Source organism: Phasianus colchicus, chromosome 3 (genome assembly GCF_987193195.1).
Source record: "Phasianus colchicus chromosome 3, bPhaCol1.hap1.1, whole genome shotgun sequence".
NCBI classification, from domain to species: domain Eukaryota; kingdom Metazoa; phylum Chordata; class Aves; order Galliformes; family Phasianidae; genus Phasianus; species Phasianus colchicus.
The window spans coordinates 92,342,087-92,365,140 of record NC_143438.1 but is presented as its reverse complement, the minus strand read 5'-3'; the positions used below and the strand labels follow the sequence as shown (position 1 = coordinate 92,365,140).

At 41.0% G+C, this 23,054-nt stretch overlaps 1 protein-coding gene across 5 annotated transcripts in view; it reads left to right on the top strand.

Annotated features, from left to right (window-relative positions):
- TSNARE1 (t-SNARE domain containing 1) overlaps positions 1–23,054 on the top strand; it is a 469,759-nt gene that overhangs the window by 142,868 nt on the left and 303,837 nt on the right. For all 5 annotated transcript variants that reach the window (XM_031591285.2, XM_090138068.1, XM_090138069.1 and 2 more), the window contains 2 exons: positions 13,983–14,060; positions 21,324–21,393. In XM_031591285.2, the coding sequence (XP_031447145.1) occupies positions 13,983–14,060; positions 21,324–21,393 (148 nt within the window). The remainder of the gene's footprint in view (positions 1–13,982; positions 14,061–21,323; positions 21,394–23,054) is intronic.

Sequence of the window (23,054 nt, the reverse complement as noted above, 5' to 3'; positions counted from 1 at the left end):
AAAAGCACAGTGTTAATCCTTTTTGTAATGCTTGGTAGGAAGTATGGATGGGAAAGGTTTCTTTGACCATTATTACAGCAACATGTCACAGAAGGAGCATCAAACAACAAAATGGTTGTTGGCACTTCGCAAGTACTCTTGGAGAGAGGCTGTGAGAAGATTGACACAACAGAGATCAAAATGTTATTTCTTCCTTTATTAGAACAAACAAACAAGAAAAGCTGCTACAGCCCTAAAAAGAATGTCTGGTTTGGGATTCCATGAGATTTTCAAAGGGACTAAAAGATTAGTTCATGTGGAGGGTGTGTAACTCTAGGAGTTCTGCCCTTGGAACCAAACGCTTTTAAGATATATTTGGGTTTTTACCACTTCACTGTATCTTGTATGTGCATGTCTCTCAGCATGAGCAGTGCTACTGGTGCTCAGTGGGGAGCTGTAAATAATTGATTTTAATTTACTTTTTAAGTTTTTTCCGCCCCGTGGCTGATAAATATGTTTAGAATTTGTCTCAAAACGGGAAAAGGAGTTGCACTGTTTGAAATATTCTGGGTAAACTCTTCTTTTTCTAGTTTTGTAGTTGTTCTCTGGGGGCTTTAGACATTGGCAAATGTTGAGAATATCCAGAATTTTGAGCCAAAATATCAAAATATTTCATTTTGGAAGCTTGCAATAAACTCCTTTGACTTTGGTAAAGGAAAGGAGAAAAAAAATAAATAGCTGAAATCATCTTACTTAGTTTTCCATTTCTAACTTTGGCCTAAACCAGAATGCTTTTGTTAATAAACCAGTTGTCCAAAAAGTTGCATTTCAGCTTTTTCTTCACTGTATTCCTATGACTTCCACTTTCTCATATTCATCAGTATCTCAGTGCCAGGGATTTTTTTTTTTCTTTCTTTCAGCAGATACTTCAACCTGCATCTCAGTTTGATTCTAGAAGAATGGGAGAAAGTCTGTGTTCAAGTACATAATAGTCTTTTTGATGAAGACGAGGATCAAACTCTGGTCTGCAAATATTTAGTGAGTCATGCTGAGAATGAGAATGGGAGCAGAGTTGTGCTGAATAGAAGAGCAAAACGCCAATTTTTGTCTCACAACTGCTTAGAAAGGCTCTAGGTTAGGACTATAAGTCCTGTAGTGTTACCCATGCTGCTGGGTCTTGGGGGTCTTGGTGGACGAGAAGCTGAACATGAGCCAGCAGTGTGAGCCCAAGCAACTGTGTTCTGGGCTGCATTAAAAAAGGGGTGGCCAGCAGGGAGAGGGAGGTGATTGTCCCCTCTATTTGGCTCTTGTGAGGCCCCATCTGCAGTACTGTGTCCAGGCCTGGGGCACCCATTACTGGAAGGACGTGGAGCTCTTGGAGCGGGTCCAGAGGAGGGCACTAAGATGATCAGAGGGCTGGAGCACCTCTCCTATGAGGAAAGATTGTGGGAACTGGGCTTGTTTAGCTTGGAGAAGAGAAGGCTCCCGGGAGACCTCATTGAGGCCTTCCAGTACTTGAAGGGAGCTTATAAACAGGAGGGGGAATGGCTGTTTACGAAGGTGAATAGTGGTAGGACAAGGGGGAATGGTTTTAAACTGAGACAGAGGAGAGTTAGATTAGATATTAGGAGGAAGTTTTTTCACTCAGAGGGTGGTGGCACACTGGAACAGGTTGCCCAAGGATGTTGTGGATGCCCCATTCCTGGAGGCATTCAAGGCCAGGCTGGATGTGGCTCTGGGCAGCCTGGGCTGCTGGTTGGCGACCCTGCACATAGCAGGGGGTTGAAACTACATGATCATTGTGGTCCTTTTCAACCCAGGCCATTCTATGATTCTCTGATTCTCATTCAATTCTATTACTGACCTTTTATCTAACATGTTCCGGGTGTGTTTTTGGTACTCAAGTTTATATATTGCAATTTTGATAATAGAATTCATAATTTACAGGACATTAAAAGATACAAATAGTTGGATATTTTCAATCAGAAAGCATCTTGTTTTAATTTTTTAAAACCTTTTTCTTTTATTCACATAGGTAATTTTTCTCTTACCACTGCCTTGCGTACATGGACTAAATCAGAACAAAAAATAAAAAATAATTAAACAGTCACCTCAATTTTCTCATTAATAGCCTAGATCTCTTAAAGGGTATTTTCTAAGGCAATTACTGCTGAGTATATTAATAAGACAAAAAATGAGGCTGATTAAGAGCCATTTAAAATATAAAGACATTATTTTGTCATTTATATCGCCAGCGAATTGTCAAATAATAACATTTCAGAAAGATTTGTGTTCTCTGTCCATTGGCTGTTTCCATGTTACATTTCCTACAGTTTGTGCAGTGAGTGTAAGATCAATCCTTTTCACTTTGTTTTTCAATCAATTCCTTTGCATTTTCACATACTGTTAGTGCTTGTGCTGTGTATGCATTAGCAATGTGCTGCAGACCATCCTGGGAATATAGCAGTGAAAACAAAATCTTGCTTCCACCGAGGTTTTATTTGTATACTCATACCACATCATTAAAAAAGTAAATATCTGTCAAATGTCTTTAATTGCCTTTTTTTTTTTTTTTGAACAATTTGGGTATCCTTAAAAAAGTTCAGACATGCTCTGCCTTTATGCATACTTCTGCTGCTGCTTTAGAGCATGAAGAAAGAACATGATTAGACTTTCCATCTTGGAAGGCAAGGAGTAATGGGATTTGATAGGGAAATTTTGCAAATGAATTGGTATTTTCCAGTACGTTGATTTATTTCAATCAAAAATGAATTGTCTTTTTAACTCTGTCCTAATCCACTACCAGTTGAAAAAAAAAAGAAAGAATCAAAGTGCTTTGTTTTATTTATAAGCTCCTCAACTACATCATGGTAATGCATTAGAATTATGCAAAACCTTTAATGATTTCCTCCCCTTTACTTAAAAATGGAGGAAAACTCTTAATTGTAAAACTGTCCAACCAAAGCCAAAATTCTACAATCTGGCAGAGCGTAGCAGCTTCTTAATCCATTGCATGGTTCCAATCTGTACTTAATCTTCATAAAATTTTATTTAACATTTTTTTTTTACAGTTAACCATCACAGAATATGAACAGCCTCCCTAATTCTTCTGCAAGGACACAAACACCTCTACAGATACGGGTATCTGCATGGAAAGCTTCCATTGCTCTCCCAATTACATTAATTATGTTGAGATTTAAGCAGTTGAAATGGGATGAAAGTAACTTCCCACAAGCTACCAGGTCTGCTTGACCTTCAGGTCACTCTTACCCATTGTGTTGCTGCCATGTAATGATCGGCTTTTCATTCCAGTGAATGGTCTTAAAAGTCTGTGGCATTTCCTTCTACTAAATCAACAAGACCTGTTGTTGTTCTTGTTGTAGAAATTAGAAGGTAGTGGGAATTTTATCTCATTTATTATTCATGAATTAAAATTATCGTAGAATTACGGAATCATAGAATGAGCTTCAGTTAAAATATTTGTTCTTTTTTTTTCTCCAAATAGGGCTATTTGATGAGTTTGTGCTTACACTTTTTTCCTTTCTCTTTAAATAATCCTAAAATCTGGATACGGATTGTTTCCCTCTGCATACCCGCTGGAGAAAACATCTATTTCCATAAATAACAAAATGTTGATGCATTTTATTTGCTGTAGGAAGAAAAATAGCTAGTTGGAGGTGAACAGTTGACTTTAAGATGATAAAAATTAGTTCTTTTTCCCTTTTCTTTTTCTGTTACGTTTTGGGAGATGTGACTGTTGAATTATGTGACATTGACTGTTTACGATGACGGATAGTGATAGGACAAGGGGGAATGGTTTTAAACTGAGACAGGGGAGGTTTAGGTTAGATATTAAAATCCTAGAATCATAGAACCACAGGGTTGGAAACGACCTGCAAGATCATCTTGTCCAACTGCCCTCCCACTGCCACTGCTACCACAAGCACTAAACCATATCTCGCAGCTCCTCATCCAGGCGCCTCTTGAACACTGCCAGGGATGGTGACTCCACCACCTCCCTTGGCAGGCCATTCCAGTGCCTGACCACTCTCTGAGAGAAAAAGTTTTTCCTCATGTCTAACCTAAACCTCCTCTGATACAACTTGCGGCCATTTCCCTGGGTCCTGTTTGTTGCCTGGGAGAAGAGGCCAAACCCCTCTTCACCACAGCCTCCCTTCAGGAAGTTGTAGAGTGCAATGAGGTCTCTCCTGAGCCTCCTCTTCTCCAGACTAAACAATCCCAGCTCCCTCAGCCGCTCCTCATAGGACTTCTAGACCCCTCACCAGTCTAGTTGCCCTTCTCTGGACACGCTCCAGGGCCTCAATGTCTTTTTTGTAGTGAGGGACCCAAAACTGAACGCACTACTCGAGGTGCGGCCTCACCAGAGCTGAGTACAGAGGGATGATCACCTCCCTGCTCCTGCTGGCCACACTATTTCTAATGCAGGCCAGGATGCCGTTGGCCCTTTCGGCCACCTGGGCACACTGCTGGCTCATGTTCAGCCGAGCATCAACCAACACCCCCAGGTCCCTTTCCTCTTCACAGTCATAATTTTTTATTATTACCCATATCAGGGTAACAAAAAAAAAAACTGGTTGGTTGGTTAGTTGATTGGTTGGTTGGGGCTTTTTTGTTGAGTTTTATTGCTGTTTCCTTCTTCTGCAAATGGGAAGCAGACTCTATCCAGGATCTTGCCTCATCCCACATCTTTTCTTTTACCTCCTTTCTTTATGGTGTATCTCATCTATTGAGCAACACTTCATGCCAGAAGCTTGGGTGAAGTCACTTAGTTTTTTAATCCAGAAAAGAGGAGGCTGAATGAAGGCCTCATGGCGAGATAACTTCTCTTGATTCTCTATTTGTATCTCTTACTTGCCTTAGTTCATGGGTGGGTATGGGGGCTATTTTTGTTGACTACTGCTGTAAGAATGCTTGATGTAGATCCATAGTCATTAGCAAAACCTGACCAACATATCATCAGCATGGTAGTGCATCTCCTTGGCCAGGTTCCATATACATAAGCTGGTTTGCTGGCACCGTCTACAGTCATGGTCTCCAGGATGTGCAGGGCAAACTGCAGGGCTGACAAGTTACCAGCACAAGCTGTGCACCTACAACAGATTGTCACCTTCATGTTAATAAGCAGTTGCTTATTAGCATATATACTAAAGAAAGGGAAACAAAAGAGCGTAGAAACTTGTCAATTGGAAATAATGCAAAACAAATCTGATTGTATCTTGATTGCACTGTAAAAAGATAACTAACATTTTCTTGATCAGCTTTCTGAGCTGTGCAGATTTGCATTTTGGTGGCTGAGAAATATGGTGCCATGTTTGGAGTGTGTTCAGGGGTGTTTTCCCCCATTGTAGGAGAGGAAGGAAAAGCCTTCTCTCTTGCCTGATTTAAAGTAGAAGTACAGAGAACACATGTAGCTTCTTCACTCAGCTAGGTAATGTGTGAAATAGTGTCTTACTCCTTTATTACAGTTTTTGAAGTTGACTGTCTCTTGAAGTTGACTGTCACCTTTATTTTCTTCTATTTCTCGAAGGGCTGCAGAATTCTGGTCCCGTTGCCCAAGACCTCAACTGCATGAAAAACCTTTTCTGAATAACCTCTTTCCTTGGCTTCCATTGTTGTTCTTAATTTACTGTATATATAATTGTCTTTCTTCCCAGGGTTTTCTAAGAAAAGCCATACTGAGCTCCAGTTAAAATGTTCTAGTTCTACCAGGAACACTTGGAGTGGACATTGCAGTTGCTTCTCTGAGGTCATGTTAACTGAAGCACAGATCTCAGAAGATTTCAAAAGGTTAATGTATGGAAACTCATAGGGAACAAGAAAAAAATGGATGACCACGTGGGATTATTACCTTTATGAAATGATTCTTCATGTCTGCTTTACTACCTAGCTGTAAGAAGATGGATGCAAAAACTGGCTTCAACCCATTTGTTAAAAGTGTAATTCATAGAAACATAGAATCATAGAATGGCTTGGGTTGGAAGGAACCTCAAGGATCATCAAGCTCCAACCCCATGCCACATGCAGGGTCACCAACCTCCATGTATAATACTAGACCAAGTTGCCTGTGGCCCCATCCAAGCTGGCCTTGAACACCTCCCACGATGGGGCATCCACAGCATCTCTGGGAAGCCTGTTCCAGCGCCTCACAACTCCCATAGTAAAGAACTTCCCTCTGATACTAACCTAAATCTTCCCTCCTTCAACTTAAAACCATTTCCCTTTGTCCTGCTGTTATCAGCCCTCTCAGAGAGTTGATTCTCCTCCTGTTTGTAGGCTCTCTTTAGGTACTGGAAGGCTGCAATTAGGCTCTTCTCTTCTCTTCTCTTCTCTTCTCTTCTCTTCTCTTCTCTTCTCTTCTCTTCTCTTCTCTTCTCTTCTCTTCTCTTCTCTTCTCTTCTCTTCTCTTCTCTTCTCTTCTCTTCTCTTCTCTTCTCTTCTCTTCTCTTCTCTTCTCTTCTCTTCTCTTCTCTTCTCTTCTCTTCTCTTCTCTTCTCTTCTCTTCTCTTCTCTTCTCTTCTCTTCTCTTCTCTTCTCTTCTCTTCTCTTCTCTTCTCTTCTCTTCTCTTCTCTTCTCTTCTCTTCTCTTCTCTTCTCTTCTCTTCTCTTCTCTTCTCTTCTCTTCTCTTCTCTTCTCTTCTCTTCTCTTCTCTTCTCTCCTCTCCTCTCCTCTCCTCTCCTCTCCTCTCCTCTCCTCTCCTCTCCTCTCCTCTCCTCTCCTCTCCTCTCCTCTCCTCTCCTCTCCTCTCCTCTCCTCTCCTCTCCTCTCCTCTCCTCTCCTCTCCTCTCCTCTCCTCTCCTCTCCTCTCCTCTCCTCTCCTCTCCTCTCCTCTCCTCTCCTCTCCTCTCCTCTCCTCTCCTCTCCTCTCCTCTCCTCTCCTCTCCTCTCCTCTCCTCTCCTCTCCTCTCCTCTCCTCTCCTCTCCTCTCCTCTCCTCTCCTCTCCTCTCCTCTCCTCTCCTCTCCTCTCCTCTCCTCTCCTCTCCTCTCGTCCCTTGATCATCTTTGTGGCCCTCTTCTGGACCCTCTCTAACTTCTATGCCCACACAGAGGTGACCCATGTCTTTTGTACCAGTCAATGTAGAAATCTGTAGCAGGATCTTCAGAGCATTTCCACCTGAAACAGCATCACTTTTGGCATTTTCCAATGCTAATGGAAAGCGTGCTTCTTGATGAGTGTGATTGTTGATTACATTTCTCTTTATCACTTATTTCACTCTAACTTCAACAGGAGGAAATAAAAACCTCCTAAGCTTGTATGCCACGAGCAACTTTGCAACATTAGACACATTGCAATCTTCTTTTGTTCCCTTCCATTTCTCTTGTATTTTAAGCCATGTTTTTTGAGGAAAGTCCTGTCAAAACATGCTTTTGGTTGATCCTTTTGATGCTAGTATGGAATAAAGTAGTAGACACCAGAGCATCCATGGGAAGGATTGTCCTGGATGAGTCCTAGATGCCAGAGGATAGTCTGTGCTGGGTGTAGGTGTTTGTGGCTGTGCATCCACCACTTCTTGCCTGTGTTGTTAGCATGTTTTCAGGGGCATTTTCTTCATCCTCTCCATGACAAGTGTTGTTTTATATTTACTCTTTTTCTCTTTTTATGGTCTTCAAGAAAGAGTCTCTTGGATTGCTTAGGTCAATGCCATTGAAAGTCTTCAGGAGGGAAATTGAAGCCTTCCAATGGGTCTCCTTGTCCTGGGAAAGGCTGTAAATGGGTGAGATGTATCTGTCCAGGTTGTGAAAGGGTTGAGCCGCAGATTTTCAGCACAGGCAAAGCCTATTATATAATCCTTTTTGGTGGAGGTAAACTGAGGATTTAGGATGGGTGGTTTGAAGTCGATGAGCACAGCTTGCTTTTTAACTTTACTTACTCCTTGCAGGAGTTTCCAAGTGCTGAAGTGAAGTTTGGATACCAGGTAATTTTCTGCTGAGAGGTGGTTTTTTTTTTTTTTTTTCCTTATGTTTTATTCTTTTTTCTTCTAGCAAAAAGTGGTGTTACAGCTTCAGATAAATCTTTCCGATGAGCAAAATGCAGATGCAGGAAATCTGTGGCTGTCTTTTATTTTGCAGAGACACACATAGCTCGAGGTGGTGCACTGGGGATATTTGTGTTAAAAAACTGAGGTGCTGAGCTGCTTTACTGCAGTCTTGTTTTGCATTGTAAGTAGTAAGATTGAATGCTTGTCTCGTTTTTCTCTTTTCCCTTTTTATTAGAGTCACTGTAACTACTGCCTCTTCTTTTCTGTAACTTTTGAGTTATTTTGTGTTTGTGACAATATTGAGTTCATGGAGGCAATTGACTTCACCTGGCTGCAGAAAAGCCATTAGGAGCTTCAAATTAGTGTGAAATAATTAATAGGCAAGGAAGATTAACATGAGGAACACAGCAGTTTTCATTAAGCATAAGGATGTTCACGTAGATACCTTTGCCATGCATGTTGTCTTAGACCTCTTGCTATTCCCTTTGGATATTAATTATATCCAGATCAGCAAAGAAGAGACCTTATACGCCTGTTGCAAATTTTGCATTTAGCTTGCCTTGTAGAGGAACCAAAAAACATTTCTGCTTGCCAGCTCCTTTAGATTTCTCCTTCCTTTGCTAGAGCAGTTGAAGCTAATAGTGGACTGTCAGAGACTTGAGACTGCAAGGGTGCCATTGTGCACTGTCAGCATGTTCATCCTTCGGAGTGGCATAGATTCACAGAATCATTTGAGTTGGAAGGGACCATTAAAGATCATCTAGTCCAGCTCCTCTGCAATGAACAAGTCATTCCAAAGAGCACCAATCCCTGTTCTCTGATGACAGCAACAGGATCCAGCTCAGGCCGGGATTCAGAATGCATTCATAGAATCATAGAATGGCCTGGGTTGAAAAGGACTACAATGATCATCTAGTTTCAACCTCCCTGCTATGTGCAGGGTCACCAACCAGCAGCCCACGCTGCCCAGAGCCACATCCAGCCTGGCCTTGAATGCCTCCAGGGAATGGGGCATCCACAACCTCCTTGGGCAACTGTAGCAGTTCAACAGATGACGTGTGAATATACTTCGCTTTGGTAAAGCATGGGCTTAAGTGCTCAACCTTTCCCTTTGCTGCATTGATGTGGATGTCTGTATTACTTTTCAAGCAAAAGACAGAAGAATCATGAAATGGTAGGAAAATATCAGAAATGTCATTGTTAGCTGCCACTGCAGCGGGCAGTAAGTGGATGGTTGGACTACATGATTGTATAGATCTTTTCCAGCCATAACGATTCTATGAATCTTTTATTCTGTGAAATAGATTGGCTAATCAATATTTGCAAAGTTGGGTTGTCCTTTCCCTTGCCAAGGCATTTTTGCAAATGGGGAAAATACAGGAAAACTCTTTGTCAATTAGGGAAGAAGTGATTTGCAAGTGAAATTCTGTATCATTTCTACTGCAAACATTCAGAACCTGAAGCGTAATTAAAAGTCACCTTTTCCCCATTGTGGCCCCGACCTCTATTAGCACTGGTGCATGCAGAGTATTTACTGCATATCAGCAACCTCACACTCCTTCTTGGGGAATCGTAATCTTTTAGCACTTGCTTTATGTAGTCAAAGACATTTAATTTTTTAGTAGACACAAATGTGCCTCATGTTCTCTTTTTTTTCTTAGTCGTGGTGTGTCTTCACTTAGCTTGGCAGTACAGATGCATTTTTGCTTTGCTTTCTGCTGCTGTTTTTAAATTGTTTTGCTTGTCTGCTTGGACTGCTGAGTGTTCCATGAATAGTTACAACAGTTCTGCTTGATGTGTGGAAGCTCCAAATTGCAGCAGCAGTTTAAAACAACATCCCTGTTACTATTTTCTTTTCTTCTCTAAAATGAAAACAAAAGACGACCAGAACTAGCAGAATTTTCTAACACAAAAAGTCCAAGGGCAGAGCAAGAACTTGTAAGCCAGATGCAGTGTTGTTTTATCAGGTGCAATATCATTTTTATCAATTCTCTGAGCATTGATTTTGAAAGTGTGTTTGTGGAAATTCTGGCCAAGCGTTGCATCCACTTCTGTGGTTTTTCTTTTTTCTTTTTTTCTCTCTCTCTCTTTTTTTTTTCTTTCTTCTTTTTCTTTTTAATTCACCCTTATTTGAGGCATGGAGGTGATGTGTGTGTCTCTGTTTGATGTTTACATTTTGAGATTTAAAACTTTGAAGGGAGAGTTCATTGGGCAACCTGGTCTAGTATAAAATGTGGAGGTTGTTGGCCCTGCCTCTGGCAGAGGGTTTTGAGCTTGATGATCCTTGAGGTCCCTTCCAATCCAAGCCATTCTGTGATTCTATGATTCTATGGAGTCCTCTTGCATTCAGCCAAAATAAATATATCCTGATGAGATATAAGGATGATACTCACACATCATCCTGTCAAAGTTACCTCTTTTCTATTAGGGAAATGCAGTAGAGAGTGAATTGCAGGAAATTGGACAAACCCTGCTCTCTCAAATTAGCACCCAAATTTCTGGGTAGTTGTTACTTTATGGTCCAACGGTGGGCACACGTTGCTGCTTGATATTTATTTCTCTTGGTGGGTGTTACAGGAACTCCAAAATCACAGAACCACAGGATGGCTTAGGTTGGAAGGGACCTTAAAGGTCATCTAGGTCCAACAAAATGCAGGTGTGTATGGCACTGAAATGAATGCTGCTTCTGTCTTTTGCAGCATTTAAGTTATTTTACTTTTACTTTTGGGTGTGCTTGGCATTTTAAAAGACCCCCCCCCCCCCCTCCACCCCCTCTCCCCAGAGGTTTCTGCTAGATATTTTAAATGCGGAAAGAAATTGAAGTCTGCAATCTGTGTTATTTGGGGTGGAGGGGGACGATTAATATTGTACTGTGTCTTGCTCAGTTCTTGTAATTCAGGACTTGTTTGCATCTTGCTTCATCTGGGGCTTCCTCATCAATGTTTTTAGGAGCATATGGACACAGGATCCCTGGGCCAGGACAAAAATGTATCAAATTCAGGGCTTTTAACACTGATGGATATTTAAGGAAAGAATGGATATAATCACGTAAATAAACTCTTCTCTCCTTCCCCCCCCAAAAAAAAAGCCAAACCTCATTCAAAAAACCTCCATCACTAAGTATCATTCCCCATGCAATTAGAAATTTACTGAAGCCATATCATGCCCATGATATGCAGTAGCCTCTGATGGAGCCTATCCTGCCATATTACTAACTCAGAAATTTGAGTTATGTTAAAAATAACAAACAAAACTTCCCCAAACCAGGGTCACTGCTGTCTATAAAGATCTAAAATCTTATCTGCTTCTGCTCCTTTCTCAGTGATTTAATGAAAGCTGGATCTTGTTAGTAACAAGTGCAATTCCTAAGGGACAGGTAAGCCCAAGCTAATTTCTTGTGTTATATAGCCCCATATATAAAGTGTAGGAAAGTGGTGTCTTGGAAAGCTGATTTAGGAGGAACTGTGGAAAGAGAAGAGTGGGAAAATCTCTAGCAGTAAGACCCTGTGCACTTTGATTAAATACCATTTAATGCTCTGGATTTGTGTCAACCTGACAGTTCTAATTCAGGACTTTATTTATGGCTGGGTTGGGGCTGAATTGTCTCACACAATTATTGCTGCATATGGAATGGGTGAGAGGCAATGGAAAACTGGTTGCTCTCTCTGCCTCTCCTCCCAATGGAATTGCTCAAGGCCTTGCAGCACCATGTTGGGCTCTTTTAACATGTCCATGTCTCTCATGCTACTTCATGACCCGCAATACCAAAACATGGAAGCTTCTGAAAGCTCTTTTCACAGCTGTTAACATTTCTGTGTTCTTTATGTCCAGAGAAGGTCAACAAAGCTGATGAGGGATTTGGAGCACAAGTCTTATGGGAAGTGATGGGGGAACTGGGATTGTTTGCCATGGAGAGAAAAAAGTTCAGGGGAGACTGCATCACTCTGCAACTCCCTGAAAGGAGGTTGTAGCAGCTTGGAGGTTGCAGTGAACTGGGAGTTAGCCTCTTCTCATCATGACTAGTGATGATAGGACAAGAGGTAATGGCCTTGAATGGTGACTGGAAAGGTTTAGGTTGGATGTTGGGAAGGATTTATTCTCTGAAAGTGTGGTCAGGCATTGGAACAGGCTTCCCAGTGAAGTGGTGGAGTCACTATCCCTGGAGTTGTGGCACTGAGGAACATGGTTTGGTGGATATGATGGGGATGGGTTGATAGTTGAATGTGATGATCTTGGAGGTCTTTTCCAAGCTTAATGATTCCTTGATTCTGTGAAAGCACTAAGAGATGTATCCTCAGGGCCACCCTGAGCAGTGCATTAGGAGGGCTTTTCGTTTTGTTCAAGATTCAGAGTTTTTGCCTTGCCCTGTTGCTGACGTTCTGCTCTTTCAAATGCATGTTGAGAGCATGTTAACAGCACTGGGAGATCTGGTTAAGGGATGCAGGCTGTGTTGCAGTCACAGTCTGCTGCCTGGAAATATGAATTACAGCTCCTATCTGAGTATATGTAATGCTTCAGCTCAGAGGTGCAATGTGCCAATAACAGCAGCTGTTTAAATGCACTGTAGCATGTCAAGTGGACAAGGTCTGTGGTGCTTTGAGCTTGGCCAACATTTGTGGTAGAGCAGTTTTCCATAAGACTGCAAAAGGTGGAGGCCAAATGGGGTTAAACCTTGGGAAAATCTGCTCTAGAGCTCGTTCCAAAAGTGTAAGTGGACAAAAGACTTTCTGTGGTGACTATTATCTATCAAAATATGGCCCTTTTTAAAGGTTTGTGTACGTGAGATATCCTTTCTCTGTAGTATAGCCAAGTCCAGCTTCACACCCACCTTTCTCTGGCAATGATGAAGCATTGGAGGACCTCAGTTTTATGGGGCTTTATTTTGGGGAATGAAGATAACCAAACAGACGAAATAAGACATTAAAACTAAACCAAGCACTCAAACCTTCTGTCTCATTCTGTGTACTTCTTGTAGGAAAGATTCGGGTACCTTGGCCAAAGTGGGACTTAAGGAAATCACTTGGGCAGCACCATTAGCAATTCTGGGCATTGTCTCCTTTGCTGTTGGGATATCAGGAAGAAATAATAGGAGAAGCCTATCCCAGGGATACTGTGGAGGAAGATAAATGTACAGAGCTCCCATCCCCTACCTGCCCCAAATGTTTTTTTCTTCTCATTGCTTCCTCTCCATTTTCTGAAGGCAGGACCTTGCTCTGCCTATCCATGTTGTTGTGCTTGCAGTTTCTCATTCATTTGCAGTTCTGCTATGCCCACTTGATAAATGAGCAGAAATATTACTATTGTAATTGCTAGTAATTCCTGCAGAGGCTGCCTTGATCCGTGTAAGCCATGTGTGGTGCATCTGATCATTGCGTTTCCTGTCCTGATGATGCTGGCGAAGGCATCTGGCCTTTCTAGTGCATGTTGTATAATCTGGCACTGTGTAAAGCTCCATCGGACCCCCTAATTGGGCTAAATTTCTAGTGAGGAGGAACCCACACTGATGAATTAATGGCTAATCAGCATTTTCATTAAAGAGAGCATGCAGGAGTTTGGATTCAGTGTTTTATTACATCATTCAGCTGAGCAGCACATGATTTGTTGGGACAGAGTAGGGCTCCCCATCAGTCCTCTTCTTATTGAAGCAACACTGTGATTGAGACAAGCAAGTATTATTTTTCCTACAAGAATTTTGCTGGGAGAAGAAAAATGCATCTTCTTTGTATGATGCTCTAGCCCTGTGTTACTGGTGTTTCCCTGTGTGATCAAGTAGCATTTTGCAGGTGGTAGTATTGAAAATTTCCTGCACTGAGTGTGTGACAGCACATCATCCTTGCTATAACCTGTGTGTGTGCATATATAATATATAATATTTTGGTGACAGCTCTAACATAGATGTTCTCTGCTGGTCATCCCCTTTCAGAGGCTGCGCTGGGAGTTTAGAGACCCTTTCAAAGTGATGGTGGTCTTCAGTATTAATAGATCTCTCTTTTTGTCTTTGCAGCCACCCAGATTGATCCCAGTGAACTACAGGAACTTTTTCAGGAGACTTCAGCCAATGTCTTCCGAATTAACTCCAGTGGTGCGTATAATGAGAGATTTCCTGGTCGTTTGTGTGCTGTCCTGCTGATGACTCCTGTGCATGTACACGGTGTGTGACAGCTCCTGTTGTCAGGGAGCAAATATTAATGCAGTTTTCTTGCTGCTGCATCTCATGAGCACCAGCACATGTCCAATACGCAGTTCATTATAAGATGTAAAAATATTCCACCATATGTTGCATTAAACAGGCTCAGATATATTCCAGTTCTTACGGAGTCCACATCCTTTTCTATTTTTAATCGTGTCATCTGTTACAATAGGGAATTAGAACGCAGAAAGGTGGAACAAGCTGGGCTCATTTCCTAATATGTCGCAGCACTACTGTGTTCAGAGCCTGTCATACAAACCTGAAAAACATCTATCTCCCTTATAAAAACACCAACACCAAAGCTCTTCTATTACTCTTCACTCTGAAGATTGAACAGTGATGCTCAATCATCAATATGATTCTCCTCGTATCTCCCAGCACAGTGGAGGTGCAGAGTTCTTCTCTCCTTTGGAGACATGCTCTGGCTCATCAGTGCCTTTCTGGGATAGAATGTAGAGCTGTATTTTGCAGACAGATAAAAACTAATGTTAAATAGCAGTTAATGTTGTTGTATCCCAGCTCTAAAGCATTACTGCCAGACAAGGGTTTAAGATTGTTGAGTGCTGATGTTCTGAATCTCCAGATCAGCTTCTCTCTCTGGTCTGCTCTGTGTATAAGGGCATCAGGTAAGAAAGAGAGCTGAATGGGATGCAAAGAAAGGATCTTAGTTTCTCACAAATTGTTTTAATTCTCCCCATGTATCCTGGGGAAAGGTCCCAATTTTTCTAGTAAGGGATCTTTGCTAGAAGGAGGATGGGAAGCAATTCTTCTGAAATACAGGCATTATTTGTCTATAAGGATTTTTGTATGCTGCAGTACAGTCATGCCTCCATCTGCCAGGCAAGTTTGAACACACATTTTTCTATGACTGTAAGGAATAGATAGATATGAGTTTGCTTTTGACAGTCATTTTCATCTTGAGTCAGAGCTTCAGGACCTCCTGTAGCACCGAAATACTTCTCACCAGTCAAACTTCGCTGCTTTCCACTATCTCAGAAAGTGAAGTGGAAGGTGAAACCAGGTTCTTGGTAGGCTCTATGAAGGTATTTGGGTACCTGGTTTGCTGTAAAATCAGAAGAAAAATAATTCTTCACACTTTTCTTCTGTGTTTTCGGATGGAATAACCCCATACAACTAGACAGGATGGGTGTTTGCATGCTTTAAAAGCATTGTGAAGAAAAGATCTGGGAGTACTAATGAATCAGAAGTAGAACATGAATTCACAATGATCTTATTCTCATCTCAGTGGGAAACCAGACAGAAACTGCAGAAAAGATGGAGCCATGTCTGTCAGATGCTCGTGGTGGAAGAATGGGAGGCAGTAATCACAGGCTGAAACACAGAACTTCACAATTCAATGTGATGAAAAAAATTCTGACCATCTGGTTGATTAAACATGGCAGCGGGAGCCCAGGAAGGCTGTGGGATCTCTGTTCTTGGAGATATTAAGAGCTGGAGTAGGACCCTGCTTTCAGATGGACCTTCTTGGAGCAGAATGTTAGACTAGAGATCCTCTGCATGAGTCTATGATTCTTCTGTAGTTCTGCTACACATACAACATGATTCTAAATGAGTCAAAGCAAAGGCAAAAATGGGGAAAGAACACTTCATGGTTGTTTATTGTTTTTGTTTTTGTTTTGGTGGTTGTTATTTTTAAGAGGAGTAACTGATTGATCCATTACACAAACAGTTGTTTAAGGAACGTGTTATTTATGGTCTTCTGGAAAACTATTTGCATACCACAAGTTTGGCAGCCTTCTTCAAAGAGCACAAGTTGAGAAATTCAGCCACCGAAAGTCATCTTTGTGCTGCACTTCTGTATGTCCTTTGTGATAGTGGAGAGCAGCAATGGGACTGACAGCACTTGGGGTGAGCTATAACCATGTACTGCAGAAGCTTGAGAAATTTGTACGATCACTTGTGATTGGAAGAGAGCTCTGGAGGTCATCTGTACCAACCTGTCCTTGTAGAGGATGCTCTCTCGTCCCTTCATTAGCTTTGTGCCTCTTCATTAGACTCTTACCAGTATGTCTGTGTCTCTCATGTACTGGGGAGCCCAGAACTGGATCCACTAAACCAGGTATGGCTTCCCCAGGGCTGAGCAGAGTGGAAGTCTTGCCCTCTAATTCTGCCTGAGACACAATTCCTTTCTTTGCTGGAAAAACACCTTATTGGTTTAAGTTCTACTTGTTGTCCACCAGGACTCCCTGGTCCTTTTACCTGATCTTTTCTTTGAGAAAACCTCAGTGCCTTGACCTGGGCTTATGGCTGCTGTGGCATCTTGAACCTCCCAACTGTAGTCAATGGTACTTGGCTTACAGATGTGGGTATGGCTTTATTATACAGGAAAACCTGAATTAGCACTGGTCTTACTTTTTCCAGCACTAATGGTGTTACTTTGACAATGATGATATAGTAATATGCTGGCTGCTGGCAACAAATGATTTGCTGTGAAGCTTTGCAGGCTGCTTGCATGCTGTCAGTACCCAAGCTAGCCAAGTTAGGGCTGAGTTGTAATCCCAATTCCTGCTCTTCTAGTGGAGTTTACCCTGAGAAATCCTTCAGATGAGTGCATTATCTTTGTTGAAATGCTGCAATCCAATTTCTGCTTTTGTTCTTTGCTGTAATTACATTTATCCCTTCAATTAGGTTTTGAGTAATTTCAGGTGGTCTTTATTTCTCCTCTTAAGACTCACTCTTAGAATGAGTGAAGACTTGCTTTCAGTTAGAGTTGCCTGTACAGAATGCTCTCTGAAGCAGGTATTGACAGTGCCTATACTTAAAACTGTTATGTAAAATTGGAGAGGTTACAGAGAAGAGCTAAGGCAATTGTTTGAAGTCTGCAAATCGGACTTTAAAATGCATGCCATCCAAATTTCTGTTTGAGACATCTGAGAGGGCTTGATCATGGCGTGTAAGTACCTCTCTGGGAAGAAAAACATCAAATAGATACATAGGGCTCATTAATCTAACATTCTCACAGATAATGAGATCAGGAGATAGGAGTCAAAGCTAGACAAATTCAATCTTTCTGTATGCGGGTAAGTAGCCATTAGAACTGCTTATTGAAGGGACGTGATGGATGCGGTGTGGCTTCAAACCTTTAAATCAAGATTCAAATGTCTTTTTATAGGAGATACTTTAGTCCAGCTGCAGTCTATGGTCTCAACATAGGAGTGATGGGATGAAATTTTATGGTAGGAAATCAGACAGGATAATCAAAATAGCTCTCTCTGGCCTTTAAAATCTATGAATCTATGAATTTATAATGCTTTTTAAAGTGCTTTTAGGTTGAATAAATGCCCATAAGATACTGTACTCTTCACCACCTCTGTTATTTTTGTCTGCTAAAGGAAGTTTGATTCAACTTGTGTGCGTCTTCTTCGCAAGCCCTTCCCCAACAGTGGGTCCACCTTCGCAGGGGAGGAGATGCTGAGTGTACTACAAAAATTTTACACAGCTAATCCAGCCCAGATAAGGAACTTTGCAGAGGTGTAAAATGGGAAAGGATGCCCAGGATCCCTTCTGCCTTGCACAGCTGCACCATATGGTCTCTTCAGTAAACCCAGCAAACTCTGTCTCAGAGCACGTAGCAAAAGTCAGTGATGCTTTTGTGTATCAGCACGCAAGCAGCTGAGCAAGAAGTGAGTGGCTGCATTGCACGTGCTCACCAGATGTTGCCCTGTGCTCCTGTTGGTACCAAGCATGGTGTATTAAACGTCCTTCAGGGTTCCATAAATCCAGGCAGTTTCCCTTTTTCTGCCTTACCCCAAACTCATTTGGGACTTCCAGGTTCTCCATTGTGTTTGGAGACCAAACTAGGCATCTGAAATGCTCTCTCACTGACAGGCTAAAGGTGTCATGAGCTCTGTACTCTGTACTTCTGTTGTTTGAGTTCTTTTTGCTCTCCTTACTATTTTTGCAGAAACCTGAGCCTTTAAAGTGATTTAAATTCTTCTTGGCCATTTGAGGCCTTGGCTTCCGACAAAGGAGAAACGTTGCAGCTCTGAGCTGATCTTGGCAGAACTTACATAGAAATGCTTCGTGCTCCCCCTTTCTGCTATGAAAATGGACATCTTTCTTGTGTGTTTAATAAAAACCTTAGATCCATTGCTTATGTTTATGAGCTACTGGATCATTCTACTGCCAGTTCATGAACATAGAGACATTTTTTTTTAAGTCATCTCCTACAGAATTGTCAAGGGGTAGTGGGAATTTTTACCTGTACTTTGCATCTGCTTTCTCTTTGTTTAGTTCTTCAGGGACTTTCCCTATTGAGCATAGGGAAGGTTGTCTGATAAGGCTTTGGCTTCAGTGAGTTTTATGTTTTGTTACTCAGTTGATTCAGCCTGTTCCAATAAATATATAAACTCTTGTAAAAGGAGCTGGCTTGATGCCTCGTGGCTAAAGGGCTGATCACTGGAGGGTATACTGCAAGAATCAGAGCTGTTCTGCCCAGATGGAGAATATGAGTCCTCTAATGGGTCCCTTTCCTCTCTAATTCCTGTTACTTGCTTATTAATATCTTCCCATGACAGATTGGTGCCACGTGCAATCCCATTGTCTTGATCTGAGAGGCTGAGCAAAGGGTTTTCCAACATCCCACAGGTATGATAAAGTCTCCATTTCTGTCTTGGGGTAGTTTCTCATCCCCCATTGATTTTAAAAATTTTGATGATGTAGGCAATCAGTGCCTAACTTTCAGTTTATGTAAATCAGTACAAGTCCAGCAGCAGTGACCTCTGTGGAACATCTTGGAAGACTAGCATATGCCTTTTAAATATCAAATATGCAAGGCCTGTGAAGTAAGAAGTTTGTTCTACCATTGGCTTCATGGCATTGCTCCAGTGCATATTGACACGTTGCTTCTTTGGTAGCTCAAGCATCAAGGGATTTTCCATATCCAGCACAAGAACCATGCAGATTTCAATAGAGCTATTCTTAGCAAAAGCAAGGTAGTTCTATCCCAAAAGATGAAGGAGCTCAGTCACACTAAGATCCAGGAGGCTCAAGTCTGCGTTTCAGTTCTGCTATTTCCCAGGTAAAAGCCACATCAAATGCCAACATTTTGGCTGTTCCAGAGCTCGTCCTATTGGGATTACTGACCTTTATATAAATAGAATTCTGGAATCACTGAATCATTAAGGTTGAAAAAGACCACTAAGATCATCTAGTCCAACTATCAACCCATAACTACAATGCCCTCTAAACCGTGTCCTTTAGTGTCACATCTACCCTTTTCTATAACTAAAACCTCTAGGTTTAGATCAAATTTTATGGCGGAGACTTAAAACAGAGTCATTTTCTCACCTGACTGACAAGTGATTTTCTCCTCTCTTGCATTCCCATCTTAGATTTTTTCTGTGTGTATGTGTGTTTCCCAAAATATTTAAAAAATCAGAAGATCTTGGGTTTATCCCAGAGTGAAATTTTGTTTGCAAAGTGTCAGGACGTTTAGTCAATTTAGTGCAATAGGAAAACTGCTTCCTCCTTCATTCTTCTCCAGAGTAGGCAGTAGCAAAGATCCATTCTGCTTTTGCAAAGAAGTACCTGCATGTCAAATCTGTCTTCCCTCAAGCTCTTGTTCATATCTAGGAAGATGCTGGTAGAGTAATAGCTTCATGAGTTTCCTTGGTTTTGCAGCTTGGGTTAGAAAGGTACCTGGATGCTCTAGCTGATGTTCTCCCTCCTTGAGCTGCACCAGTGGCATTAAAACATTCTTAGAAATTCAGCGTACACACAAATGTGTTTGCTTCCTTAACTCACTCTCCATTCTCCAATGACATTAGAATAAGCACCATGCTCTGAAGTGCCCCAAAGGGCTGGTAGGTCCTGGAGTATTTTTAGATGATGCTAAATTTTGTCTTTAAAATAGACAGGTTGCATGAGGGACTTGAATTGTTAGGATTACAGAACAGAAGGAGGAAATTATAATATCTGTGAGATTTTTTTCAGGATCAGTGCTTTTATCCTAGAGAAGCAAATGGCTATTATTTAAGACTGACAATTTATTCTTTAAAGTACGTCTAGCAAAGTACAATAATTATTAGCTTAACTGTAGGCAGTTACTTAAGGTTTTGTCTCAGTGAATTATCAAAGTTTGTACTGAAATCTGCTTTTGAGATCTAGCAGTATAGTAAGCAAGGTGAAAATATCTGTTGGTGTTGGATACTCATGTTGTCCAAGGACATTAATTAGTTAATTTGGTCCTTTTTTTTGTGTGTCAGTACATCTTTTGGTGTCAACCCACAGAAGCCCAGAAGAAAAGAGGGTATTTGGTTTTTCCTGTCAGGGGAAAAATAGTTAAGTGACTTGTTCAGAACTACAGACCGAGATGGAGTCTGCAGTCATTAAAGTAATAGATGTCTTAAATTTGTACTGGAGTAGTTGACCCATGTTATTTATGTGTTCTTTTTGTTCCATAAGTATTGAAGCATAACTGATAGCAGGGTCATAAGTTCTTACAGCTGGAAGCATCCCAAGACAGTCCCACATGTAAAGAGTGAGAATGTCATTCATTTTGCATCTTTCATTGTGGAATGTCTTGAAGTGCTTTACGTACTTGATATGCTAAGTCCAAAAGAAATGATCTTCTGTTAATGTGAAATGATGAGATGTGACTGTGAACACCCACAAATATTTCTGCATTTCTTTTCTTAAGTGTGAAGTTATTGTGTATTGCAATACGAACCATCTTTCCTACTTCCAGCTCTGATTAGAATCACTTAGACTTGAGCATTCTTCTCTCCTTATAGAAAAAGCCCAATGAGCTCTTTAGCTAACCAGCAGATAATAACAGTAAAACACATTTTATCTGAGCTAAAAGACAGAAGAGTGAGTATAAAAGTCTTGAACAATGAGTTAAAAGCTAATGGAATGAATGATAGAACTCAACTTCTTGGAGGCTATTTGGAATAGTTAATATTTATTAATTAGTAGTTATTCTATCCTGTCATACCACCCATGAAATAATCATCTCCTGGGGACTCAGTTTTATCTGTTTTGTGTTAACTGGCATTCCCCTATATTGTCACAAGGTACTTGTTCAAACACTAATTCATTGTGTGGTTTTGAAAGGAAATAAATTAAAAGATGAATGAAAATCCAGTATGTTTTTCTCTGAAAATGCTCTTTTTCTTTCTCTGCTGTTGACAGTGACCTCTCTGGAAAGAAGTCTTCGATCTCTGGGGACCTCCAATGATAATCAAGAACTGCAGGATGGACTGTGAGTCTGTTTTGAATCGCTACGCATCTCTCTGGGTCCCAACCTTTTCATTTTTTCCTCTCATCTATCCTCTCCCTTTCTTCCATCCTTTTATTCATAGCCGGACACTTTTTTTGTCAGGCTTACTTCATTTTGTTCCATTCTGTTGGTGATTAATGATAGTAGGACATGTATTGATTGTACAAAGCTTTGCTTGTGCTGGTTTTGGGTGGTAGAGAATGGTAGGTAGAATACAGGAAATGATGGCCCACAGTGAAAGATGTGTTTTTGTGGTTGTGTGTGGGTTGTTTGTTTTGTTGCTTTTTAATGTGAAGCCAGGCTTGAGTACTTGTGTAGCTTTTTCCTTTCTCTTCTTTTTATTTTTCTTCCTTTTTTTTCCCCCCTCTTTGCCAAAGTCAGTGAATTGAAGAGGAAAAGAAAGAAAGGGAACAAGAAAGGTATTTTATATGCGGAGATGTGTGTTGTGGCATTGAAACTTGCATCACAGGGTACAGCACAGAGAAAACGAAACTTCAATTTCGCTTGCAATAGATACAGTTCATTAAACTCTCTTCTGGATATGTGTATACACAAACATGCACAGTTAGTTTTCATTGTATGCATGCTAATTAGAGAATTAAAATGGCTTTTCCAAATGTAGCACAATTTATTAAAGCTGCTTCCCTTCATGCAGCCTGCATACGAAAATCAAGTACTTAGGACATGGTTCTGATTCTGTATATATAACTGCATTTCCTAATGAGGTTCAGCTGTGAACGGAGGGAAGATTTTGATTTCTATTTCTTTATATTAGCATTACAATCTGAAGAAGTGCCTGATGGACTTGACTCACCTTTTTGATGCAATATAATCTCTCAGATAGGTTTGCAGTCTCTCTCCTTCTCTCTCCAATTCATTGCTATCATCTGCGCATCAGATCTGCTCTAATTCACATCAACACTGTTTTGCAAACTGGAAGAATAAAAATAGTTACAGTAATAATAGTCAGAAGATTTGGAACTAAATTTAGGGGACAGGAGAGGATGTGAGAGTAAAGAGTCAGACTGTATAGATCAATGTAATCAGGAAAGATGTTTACACGTACAAAATTATTTGTAGCATAAACCACCCCAGTAACTGCTGAAGATCCTTTATCCAGGAAGGCTTTTGCTCACCCAGAACATCTCTTGTGCTCATGCTCCTAAACTACTCCTTTTTTATTTAAGAATCGTTTCCTTGGCTCTTCAGAGTGTTTCAACAGTGTGGTTAGATAATTTTCTTCTTTCTTGAGCAGCTACATAAATAAATCCATAATGCACTAATTGCAATAATTATTTTTGATCTTAGAATTATCATTAATTGTCCAGATAGCTAAATGTAGCATCTTTTTATTTTAACTGTGCTTCCCTGCTCCTGTTGTCAACCCCAGAATTCCTCCCACTCTCTCTTCCACCCTAATGGTCTATCCCCTCTTCCCAGGCTCTAGCAAAAGGTTTCCCTTGATTTCTCCTATTTTCCTTACTGCATCTCCAGACAGAACAGTTGCAGGATATCCAGCAGAAAAGGACCAGCAATTGCCTTCCCCTCAATGTCCCATTCTTTTTTTCCTGTCCTAACACTGATGTATGCTTCACATTGACCCCATTTCTTTATATTATACCACCGGATGTATGCATGCAAGT